This window comes from Nelusetta ayraudi, unplaced genomic scaffold (genome assembly GCF_046127955.1).
Source record: "Nelusetta ayraudi isolate G7.1 ecotype Tasmania unplaced genomic scaffold, CSIRO-AGI_Nayr_v1 ptg000020l, whole genome shotgun sequence".
Taxonomy (NCBI): Eukaryota; Metazoa; Chordata; class Actinopteri; order Tetraodontiformes; family Monacanthidae; genus Nelusetta; species Nelusetta ayraudi.
Window position 1 is genome coordinate 1317866 of NW_027466070.1, and position 11658 is coordinate 1329523.

Consider the following 11658-nt stretch of genomic DNA (forward strand, 5'->3'; position numbering starts at 1 on the left):
TTTGTCCTCCTTCCAAGTCACGTATTGTGCATTTAAACCGGCCTTTTATTTACCTGTCTGTGTCTGATCCGCATTCCAGAACTTGGCTGCCCCTCGGTGGGCAGTTCCCCGTCTCGGTTTTCACTCTTGATTAGAGAGGAGGAGTTTGCTCCGCAGCGGTTCTTTAACTCCCCGACAGGCCCCGAAGCTACTCGAGTGCGCTGGCAGAGAGCGTGTGACCCGGGACTGCACACTGATTTGAGGCGGAGGGACGAGCTGAATCCTATCTGGCAACCATGGCTGTGGCGGGCTGCACGAGATGCATCAAATACATGCTGTTTTTCTTCAATTTCATTTTCTGGGTGAGTTTATCGGACTTTGCTCTACTGTTAAAACTCTTTACTTGAACTTGAAGTGTCGGCGGGTTTTTTGACGGCGCGGTCGAAGTGGTCGAACGTCGACGCATGTGCGCGGAGATCGAGAACTCTGGGGCCGTGTTATTATTTCCCATAACGGTGCTGCCGCGTCTTTGGGAAGGTCGGTGAGAGGAGGACGCTGAACTTCTGCATGGCCGAGCAGCGTGCGTGTGTGCGTGCGCGCGCGCAATAGAGATGCAGAGAGACGAAGAAGTCCAGTCAGGGTGGGCTGCAGACACCCTCCCTTCCCCACAGACCTTCAGTCGACTCATTCAAACATCCTGCATTAGATTGTATCATTTGAAATGGAAAATAAACTCCCTCGACTGCCCTCTGAAGCCCAACTGTGTGTTTCTGGGTTTAGCTGGGGCGACTTCTTGTTATTTGAAAAGCGGCTGGTCCCCCCCAAAACCTCCCCGGGGCTGCCACACACATGGACTGAGGTTGAGCAGGTTAATAGAGTTTTTGGGGGGAGGGGAGAACCGCTTCCTTTTGACATTTCTTGTTTCCATGTGATACCGTTTTTTTTTTTTTTTTAAATTATTATTATAAAATGTATTTTAACCAGGAGAAAGCTCAGAATGAACCTTAATGAAAGGTTCTTCTAGGTTCTTCAACGTCAAAGAAAATCCACAGATGACGAAAAACTCTCTGCCGTTCACCCTCCATCACTTGTCTTCAGGTCTCTGCTAGTTGTGTCGCCACAGTCAAATTTGTTGACATCTTGTTTGTGGTTTTTTTTGGCGTTGTGGCCTTCTGAGCACAGGGCACTCGACTTTTTTTTCTTTTTTTTTTTCTAGACAAGCACAGAATTGCCATATCCTGAACCCTCCGCTCATGATGGAGGGCTTCCTCTGTTGCTGTTGCAGCTCTGCCTGTCATTGTGAGGAGAAAAAAAACCCTCCGAGCTCACTCTTCTTCCCCCCGGTTTCGCTATTTCTCATGTCGAGGATCCCGTTTCCTGTTTTCGGGAGAACAATGGAGTGCAGTCATGGCCCCTAAAAATGTGCTTACCTTTATATAAACAGTGGCATGAAGAGAAGGAACGTCGTCGTCGTGTGACCATCGATCTTGCCGGCCCTCATCAGGAGGTTTTGTTTTTTTCTTCTCCTTTGGCTTCGTCACACACCGAGTGGAGGGCAAGCAGGTAAAGTGGGATCAAGTTTGGGAAAAAAAGAGAGTTCCTGAGCTGGTTCCTGAGCAGACTGTGCTGCAGGTCACCAGGGCGTCAGAAGGTCCCTTCTCCTCAAGCTCAGCAGACGGCCCAGACTCTCCTGGCCTGCTTAGTTTGGACACCACTTTGAGACAGTCAGACTTTGCAATGTTCTCCATTAATGGAGGCAGGTTGGAGGAGGGTATGGAAGGGGGGTGGGGGTGGGCACCTCGAAGGCTCTTAAAAATTGATAACTACAGGTTTGTTTCGATATTTCATGCTGCCGTCCCTCCAGGATCTGAGAACATGTTGCACATCTCTGATCCTCCCCGAAGGGACCAAACAAAGGTGATTCAAAGCCATTTGTTTCTCCTTTCCGGGTAGCTGGCAGGAGGTGTGATCTTAGGAGTGGCCCTGTGGCTCCGGCATGACAACCAGACCAGCAGCCTCCTCTTGCTCCAGTTTGAAGGCCAACAGGCACCGGGGACCTTCTACATCAGTGAGTATAGTTGAGTTGTAGCTTCTCCTGCAGAAAACAGGATTTTCTTTTGAAAGGTTCCATGTTATGTCCATGTTCACATCTTTATTATCCATCACAGAGTTCAGTGTTGCAGCCATGCAGGGTTAATTGCAACGCTGCAATAGACCCTCCCACTTCTCCAGCCCTCAGAAAAAAACACATCTATAGATCTCCAGAAAACAGTCATACTTGGCCCTTTGTTTGCAACCTCTTGCAAAAACGCTGCCTTCTCAAACTAATGCTTTGCACACGTTTGGAAAGAGTCTCAGATTTTCTTTTAATGCCCCCTGTGACATCACAAAGGGCCCATTCCCACACATGGGTGTTTTAAGTCCACACTTTCTGAAGGCTGGATGGAGAAAGCAAAGGAAGTCCAGGATGTTCTTTGAATTTCTGTGGAGTTCACAGAGACACAGATTACTGTTAGTACACATTTGTAAGGTGGCTGTCGCATCATATGTGACCTTAAAAAAACATTAAAAAAAAAGGCTTGGATTTAAAGTGAGGAGCCGTTTCAGGTGCAAACCAGCTGGATCAACAACCTAAACTGTCTCCTCAGCCGTAAATCTTGATCTCGTTGATCCCACTTCCTCCCTCCCCTTCTCACCTCCCACCTCATTCCGTGTTCGCAAATGCCCCTCTGAGACCCCCCACTCGCCCACCCGACAGGAAGCTCACTGTTCACCCACCGCCAGGCCGCAGAGATCCCTGGTTTCTTGAAACCCCCATGCTCAGCGGAGTCCTGAAATAGCGGAGGGCGTGACGTGACCCCTAAGAAAAGAAGCAGGAAGCAGGACCTGCGTAGATCCGCAGCGCTGGCATAGCCACTGTCCGCACGCCCCCCTCGCAAGCTGCTGCTGCTGTCACCGTGATACTCTCGGGCCTCACATAAATACAACATGTTTTGCAAACTCCAAATTAAAGCGGCAGCTGCGGGGGGTTGGGGGGGGGGACCAGATGTCGGAGACAGATGTGGGCTCGGCGGGCCGAGAGCGAGCGGCGAATGAATGAAGCCGTCAAGTTGCCTCTGGCTTGCAATCTCACCGTTTGAAATCACAAATATAAATATATTTTTTTTATAAGTTCCACTGCGGATGCGGATCAAATGACAGATCGGTAGTAAGTCGGTGGACCCGGCACACGTCACGAGGCGCCCAGATCCAACCCCGAACCTGCAGCACACTGAACATTTCAAACGTCCCTCTGCCCCGGGTTTGTTGTGGCGGGTGACCTCTAGCGTGGCCACTAATTACATCTGGACTCCTGCGTCTCTCCCATACTTACCCCTTGGTAAGTATACGGAGCGAATACAAACCGGAGCTTTTTATAGTCGGGAGGATTTTAAAGGCAGGGCCCACCCAGGAAAGATCAAGGCGGCGTTCCTTCTTCTTCTTCTCACTCCTTCTTTTTTTTCTCCTCTTCCCTTGAACCCTTGAACATACGCCCATGCATAATTCAAATAACCTTTTACATCTGCGCATGGGCTCCCTCAAATTAGAGTCTGTGCGAACGAGTGTTTTTGGCATGCTGGCAGCGCTAAAGTGGTATTTATGTTGGGCTGAAAATACATCTTGTCGCTGCCTCCTCGCCGGTGCCTCAGATCCTTCCTGGTGACTCTGTTCGCTCGTCCATCCGGCCGGCCTCACCCGCTCACTCAAACAAGCTGCTGTCACAGACAGAAGACCAGTCAGCCTGGCCGTGTTTCACTTGCATGTGTAATCTTTATCACGCAGAGACGCATTCAGAGGTAGTGGGTGGCGGCGGCGGCGGCACATGGCAGCAAAAATGTAGAGGCTGATCACGTGACATTTAATTTACGCAGTGTCAAACACACTCTGATAGTGAGAGGCCTTAAATATTTTTATTTGTCCGCCCATTTTAAAGATATTTATCGGTTGGAATGGTCACGTTTCACTCCGCCGCTGAGCAGAATAGCAAGACGAGCCGCACTCGCTGCCAAGTCCTGTGTGTGTGTGTGTGTGTGTGTGCGTGTTTGTGTGTGTGTGTGTGTGTGTGGGCCTCTAGTTTGATTGTGTCACCTTTGGGCCGAAGCCGGCCCGACCAGCTGTTTCCACTTATTTGCAGTTTTAATGCGTCACTGAGCTCCAGCTTCTCCCGGCTCCTCAGGAGCACAATGCCAAAGGTGCAATCAGTCTCATCCAGCAGCCTCCTCCTGACCCACACAGCGCCCGCCTCCGTCAGCATTTTCCTTAACGTCCGCGGCAGGAAGTAGCCCGTCTTCATCCAAACGCTCTCTGTTAACAAGACGAGATGAAAAAAGGGTTTGAACGTTTCTCCTTTTTCAATTATTAATCGCCGGCTCATCACTTATACATAGCGCGAGACCGGGTTCACCTCAGTTCACGTGAGTCATGCTCGGACCGTGTGAACGCGGCACCGCCACTGCGTTGCAAGGGCCAGCACGCGAGATTGAGCATCATCTGATGGCAAGGACGCTCATTTAGTAAACAATGTTATCAGTCAGATCAAAGTTCTGCCTTCAAACAATGTGTCTGCACAATCAGGGGTTGGACGGGACTGTTTATGGAAACTAAATGTTGATTATTAGTCAATGAAAAGGGTCAGATTCAGAGATACTTTTATTATTCCCATGGGGGGGGCGCAACTCAGTTTACAGTCATAGCCATGGATTAACTAACAGCAGTCAGTCTCATAACGACTGCACCAGCAGTCAGCATCGACATGCTGGCGACTAAAAAAAAAAGGTGTGCCGGTTAGAAAGCACAGCAAATTAAAAGACAAGAATCAAATAACCAGGCGCACTTCCTGTAGCGTGTGATTGAATACAACAGTTTTGTATTTTTATGAATTTCTCCGACTAAAAAGGTGCAATAAAAAAAAAAAACTATTTTATTTGCCTTTAAAGTCATCAGACCCTTTAAACGTTGCACATTGGACTTTTCAGATACAAAAGGAGAAAGTCCAAAAGAGAAAAAAGAGTCCAAAGACTTCCAAGCCTAGCACCCCGACACACTACACACACACACTACACACTACACATTCACACACTACCCTGAGATTACACCAGGAGACGCGAAATAAATGAACTTCCCCAGTGGCATAAAATTGCTCGTCTCAATGGCCCTGAAACCTCAAAGGCTGTTGTCATAGTAATGGAAGGCAGTGGAAATAATGCGGCATTGCAAACATCAAGTCCTGAAAGGGAAAGGGGGAGGCGGTGGAGCAGGAGGGGGTGGCGGCGGAGGAGGGGGAGGAGGAGTAGGAGGAGGAGGAGGAGGCTGAGAGAGAATGGAGATGCAAGTGTGTGGACGGCTGGTGCGTGATGTGAGAGGTGCAGTGCGAGGCGCTCCAGACCCACAGAGGAGGCAGCGTCACTGTTTCACCACCGGCTCTGTCAGACTACATTACAGGATTACAGGTGTGTGTGTGTGTGTGTGTGTGTGTGTGTGTGCGAGAGAGAGAAAGAAAACAAGAAAGCAACAACAGGAACCAAGCGCACCTGGGCCTCTTTTCTAAACCCACTGGACAAAAAGAATTCTCTGCGTCGTGTCGTAAAAAGGCCACATCTGTAAGCTGAGTTTGCTGGTTGACAGCCTCAAACATGGGAGTCTGCGTCATTACGCATATACAGTATTATTATATGGATGTCATTCATGCAATGGTGCAGAAAGGACGGAGAAAAACAAAACAAAAATTACATGCTAGCTGTAACTCGAGCCTCTGTGTGCCTAAGCTGCCCTTGTTTAGTCTCTCGCGGCCCTCCTCCGTAGCGCTGCAGATGTTGTGCAGCTTTCCCTGCAACCGCGCCGTCCACAAAGTGCAGACAGCGCCTTTCTTCAAGTGCCCGGGCCCGAAATAGAACATTTAAACAACGCTCCTCTCCCAGGAGCAGCTTCTCTCGGCCTGATGGAGATGCTGCAACATGATCCACGGCGGACGTCAAATCGGTGCTGTTGGCTCGTCCACGCTCGCATTTGCTTCCTGCGCCAGCTTGCCTGCACGCGGATGTGAAAAAATAGAATCAACAACATGGAGCATTGCTCTTTTTGTTGTTAGTCTGATCATTTACCTGAGGTGGATCTAAAGGTCACGTAAAATTGCCCTTTTTAAACAGATTGAGCTCCCAAGAAATTACAAAACTCTCTGTCTCGGACGTCATTTGCTTCCATTTGTGACATCACAAAGGGAATAAATACCTCTGTTGGTGACAACACCCCATCCAGATGTTGGCTCCTCCCTCTGAGACATTTATTGGCCCAGCAGAGCGTCACTTTGAGCAGAAAGGTTAACAGAGGGCTCAATTTGATGTGTTTTTCAATGTAGATCTGTAGTTTATCTGATTATTAATTTCATGGTGTCCAACATTCATGGACAAGCCTGTTGGGCTCCTGCTTTGTCTTTACGTTTGATGCCACCTGAGATTTTCCTCCGCACAACTCCGATGAAAGCGATGTCCGACAAAATATTTTTCTTTCAAACCGTCAGCTGCAAATCCCAAAATGACAGAACTGTCCGTTTCTCCTGCCGGCCCGTCTCTGTAATCCACTTCAGTTCCCCTCAATCTCCGGCTGAACCGTCCCTCTGTTTGCTTAACTGGCCATTTAGAATGTCTTGTAGCAGCGTAAGGCTGAAATCACAGGGCACTCCACTGCTTCCTAACATTAACAGATGCCAGGGTTTTTTTATTTATTTTTTTTGTGTGTGTGTGTGTGTGTGTGTGTGTGTGTGTGTAGCAGTTTGGCTCCATAACTGGTATTTTCTACATACACTGCGACAAGCAGCAGGAACTTCAGAGGATCTCAACAATTCAGCGCTGCAACTTTTCCCTGAGAGGGTCTATTTTCGTCCGCGCTGCTAATGGCAAATGAATCAAAGATGTTGTCGGGTGTGCTGAGAGGATGTGCAGCGGGGCGACAGCGCGATATTAAACCCATGCGTGATCTATTATATTTACCTCCTGCCTTTAATGCCGCGGGCCTTTGTGGCCAAAATTAAAACCCAGCGCCGCGTCGTGGACGTTTGCAACCTTTGCTTTTGTTTGTGGAACGTTTCTCCTGCACAGCTGCGTGAAACGCGAGCCGCAGCTCGGCTGTAACTGGAGCCTTTTTTCCCCCTTTCTTTCCCTCTTTTTTCCCCCCTTTTTTGCTCCCCATGGAAGTATTTGCGCAGCAGCTCGACTAACACGGCGACCTGTTGATGACTTTAGTAGACAGCCAGAGGAAGATTTTTGCTGTTGCCATGGATAATGTACATATGTACATTATCCATGGCAATCTATATATATATTTGTGTGTATAAGTATGTGTATATATACATATGTGTGTATGTGTCTATCTATCTATCTATCTATCTATCTACCTATCTATCTATATATATATATATATATATATATATATATACATATATATACACATACATACATACATACATACATATGTGTGTATATATGTATGTATGTCTATATAATAGACATACATACAATATAATCCTACCCCTTAAAATATACTCTTTCATATTCAAACTAAATCATATCCTATATGTCCTATCCTATATATATATTCATATATACACATACGCACCTATTTATATATACATATATACATACATATGCAGTACACACATTCATATGTATAATTACATACATATACATATATACACACTGAGAAACACACATGTATTTACATCCATGCATACATAAAATACCCATGTTCTGCTACATTAATCTTATAGCATGAACACCATATAATAATAATAATTATTATTATTATTATTATTATTATTTATTATTATTATTATTATTATTACATAGATAGACCAAATAATTATATAGATAGACCTAAAAAAGTTTTGAAGTGCTTAGGCAATGTGACATCCTCTTCATGACATTTAGTTTTTGCACCATACGATGAATGTGTGAGAGTTTCCTGGGGAAGGATAGCACTCAAGGTCAAAGGTCACTGCGCACTGCGGTGGGATGGGGGGGTGTCTCCAAGGCATTTCCTGGCCTGACAACTGAGCAGTCAGCACCACTCCTGCAGAGCCTCCTCCCAGACCCGCCCACCACCACCACCACCACCTCTTCCACGGCTCCTCCCCCCACCCCACCCCATCCATGGCTCCTCCGGTGCTGTTAGTAGTGTCATGCGCTTCTGCAGTGGGAAGCAGAGAGAGGGGTGGGGGAAACATCCAGGAAGTCCATGACCGGACACTTTTGCTCAGTCACATCAATGAATGGACAGTGTTGCGCACTGTCAGGCCATACAGTGCTGCCCTCTAGTGGAGCTGAGCGCGCAGCACAGCTGGAATCATGCGCGGCGTGCTGCTCTCTCTGTTCTCAGGCGTTTACATACTGATCGCCGTGGGAGCTCTGATGATGCTGGTGGGCTTCCTCGGCTGTTACGGCGCCATCCAGGAATCCCAGTGTCTGTTGGGCACGGTGAGTTTTGTCAATAACATCTGGACGCCCCAATTCTTGGTTTTAAGGTCTCATGTTCATGTCCAGTTGAGCAGCTTGGTATTAATAATAACTCAAAAGAAAAAGAAAAGCCTTCCAGAAAAAAAAAAAACAACTGTTTACAGCCTCCTGCTGTAGTGCTGAGTTTTGGCTTCTTGCTTGAACAGATGCTCATCTGGAGTTCCGTCATGTTTGGAGTGAGAGAAGAAAGAAAGGGGTGGTACCAGGGTGGTGCCAATACCGAGAAAGGGTTGTCACCGACCCCATGAAGGCATCGCTCCCTTTGTGATGTCACAAAGAGCTGCTTGCCAGAACTTTGAGCTTGAGCACATAGTTTCTGATTAAAGATGGGCTTTTATCTTTTCTGAGGGGACGAAACAGGAATAAATCTCCTCCTACCTTGGCCATTCCACAGTTCTTCTTCTTCTTGGTGATCCTGTTTGCGTGCGAAGTGGCCGCGGCCATCTGGGGCTTCATGAACCGAGACACGGTGAGTGCCCCTCCCCACCGTCCCCTCAGCAATTCTGACATTCCCCCCCCGCCCCCGCCGAAACATCTCAGCCGACTCCCCACCGTCCGCAGATCTCCAAGGAGCTGATCAACTTCTATGACTCGGCGTACATCAAGGCCGTGGACGTGTCGGGAACCCCCAGCAAAGACGCCGCCATCAAGGTGCTGGATGCTTTCCACAGGACGGTACGTTGGTGGCGGAGGGACTGACTCGGGGTGGAGGGTTGGGTGGGTTAGGGTTCGGGAAGTCTGTGCTCACCCTGTGCTCTTCTTGCTCTCCACCTTCAGCTCGACTGCTGCGGGAAAGGAGACGACACGGCTCTCTTCACGCAAGTCGTCGGCACTTTGTGTCCTCAAAAGACTCCACAGGACTTTCTGAAATCTCAGGTGTTGACCAGTTCCCACCACCCCTCGACTCCGCACTCATTTCAAAAGGATTTCAACCAAAATGATGGTTTCACGATAGGGAACTATATTTATTATTCAAATAGCTCTTTTCTGTGAAACGTGAAGTAAAAAGCAGTTTGTTGCAGGCTGACCTGAATCATTCCCACTAATGAAACTTTATAACCGTTAAGATAGCTCATACTTCAGTATCTGGAACCATTTATTTTGACACTTTCAGCCTGATGCCACAAATCACAGCACATTTACAGTGTGGTTAAAAAGAAAGCTTAAAACATAGGAAAGAAAATGTCATTGACACTGTTCTCCTGCTGCATCTCTTCTCACCTCACCCAGAGCTGTCACATTAAACTGATTGACCTCTTCTCGGAGAAGCTCTACCTGATTGGTCTGGCCGCCCTGGTCGTTGCAGTCATCATGGTGAGTGTGGAAGACGCAGCGATGGCTGCTTCAAAACGGTGATGAGGAATAAAAAAAGTCAGAGGTTAACACTCTGGTGGACGAGTAAACTCCCAGTGAGGAGCTCTGGGAGCTGATAAGGTGTTATTGTCAACACCGCTGCTATTGCTATTCACTCTTGTTATGAGGCTATTTGTCAGCTGTCTCATGTGGAGTCCCAGTGTTTGGGGAAAACAAGTCAACCTGGGCTGGATTTCAATGTAAACAATACGAGACTCTGAATACTTTGCAATTCCCCCCCCTCACCAGTAGAGGGCTCTGTAGTCCTGAGATTTATTACCACGTGCCGACAGTTGTTTGGGGGGGGGGGGGTCTAGTCAGTGCATTTGAGTTAGTGTTATTCCATAGTATAATGATATTCATTTCATATTGGCATTTATTTTTCACGTCAAAAGAACTCCATTTTGGGACGTTTTTCTTTTTTGTTTTGCTGGATGCATGTCTGGCATTATACTGTTTGTAGCCGGCCCGCCAATGCTGCTGTTTCTGCACGTCGTCAATCAGAGCCATCGTTGAGTGTAAAGTCAAAAAGCATTGATGCTCGGAACCAACCGGAACAGGTTCCCAGCTTCTCCTCTCCCGTCCCTGCAAAACACCCCGAGCAACCCCCGAAGGTCTTTCCTGCTTCTTCTCTTGTCCGTTTGTGGAAAAAAAACCACCCAGTTCTAAAGCAGACGACTGGTTCTGCCGCATCCACCTTCTAATCTCCTCAGCAGCTGCGAGCCTCGATGTCACTTCCTGTGTTTCTTCTTCTCCTGTATCTTTGAGGACATCTTTCTTTACTCACCTCCGGCCTTTGTCACGAGGCCCATTGGCCAATAAGAACCAACAAACCAGGAACAGATGTGGCGCCGGATATATGATGTCAAACGTGAAGCGAAGATTGTCAGTGGATGCTTGTTGAATAAAAATGTCTCTTTTCATTTTCTTTTTTTTGTTTTTTTAGATTTTCGAGATGATCTTCACTATGATTCTCTGCTGCGGGATCCGGAACAGCCCGGGAGTGTACTAGCAGCTGCACCAGTCAGTCCTGGAGTTACTCCACCCACCGACTGTGCTCCTCATCACTATAATAAAAAACAAAAAAAGACTTTCTTTTTTTATTTTTAATTTTAGGTTAGAAAATACAGGTTGTTCTTTTTTTCTTTTTTTTAAAATACTGATAGTTCAACTGTTCTCAGTCCTAGACGGAAGCTTCCATCGGGCTGAGGTTCTTTATTTATCGTAGCTATGAGTGTTTTTTTTTTTATACGTGCCTTCTCTTGTGAAACCTTTCTCATTGAACTTATTGGATGTATAAATTGTGTGTATATATATTCCTGTGACATGTTAATACCACTCAGTGAGAGTCGGCGTGTCCGCTGAGTGGTGGTGATGCAGTGTTACACCGTGACAGTATAATTTAAGCAGCTGGTTACTGATGATCTCCAGGGTGACCAACTAATCTGCGTTTGGTTTATTTCTAAACTGTTACTAAGCTCTCGATCTAGGAACTTTGTGCCTTTTAAACACCTCACTTACATAGGAAAATAAAAATACAACCTGTTTTTTTTCTCATTTACTAATAATTTATCACTTGGTTTTACATTATTATTTTTATTATTATTATCATTATTGTTATTAGTATTATTGTGTGTTTCCCAAACTTTTGCTGATCCATAAGAGGGGATTTTCATGGTAGTTTATTACAATAAAACTAAATAGAATAAGAGGTATAAATATAGAAGAAGAAAACATTTGTGTCAATGAATTAAACTGATTAATTTCTTGTGTCCTTCAA

General features: G+C 46.6%; 1 protein-coding gene across 1 annotated transcript; it reads left to right on the plus strand.

Moving 5' to 3' along the window:
* Window positions 1-75: 75 nt before the first annotated feature.
* On the plus strand, window positions 76-11658 carry LOC142888827 (CD81 antigen-like). The gene is made up of 8 exons (XM_076027266.1): window positions 76-341; window positions 1933-2047; window positions 8389-8486; window positions 8920-8994; window positions 9087-9200; window positions 9303-9401; window positions 9756-9839; window positions 10825-11658. The coding sequence occupies exons 1-8, from the start codon at window positions 276-278 to the stop codon at window positions 10888-10890; spliced, it is 717 nt and encodes a 238-aa protein (XP_075883381.1). The 5' UTR covers window positions 76-275; the 3' UTR covers window positions 10891-11658.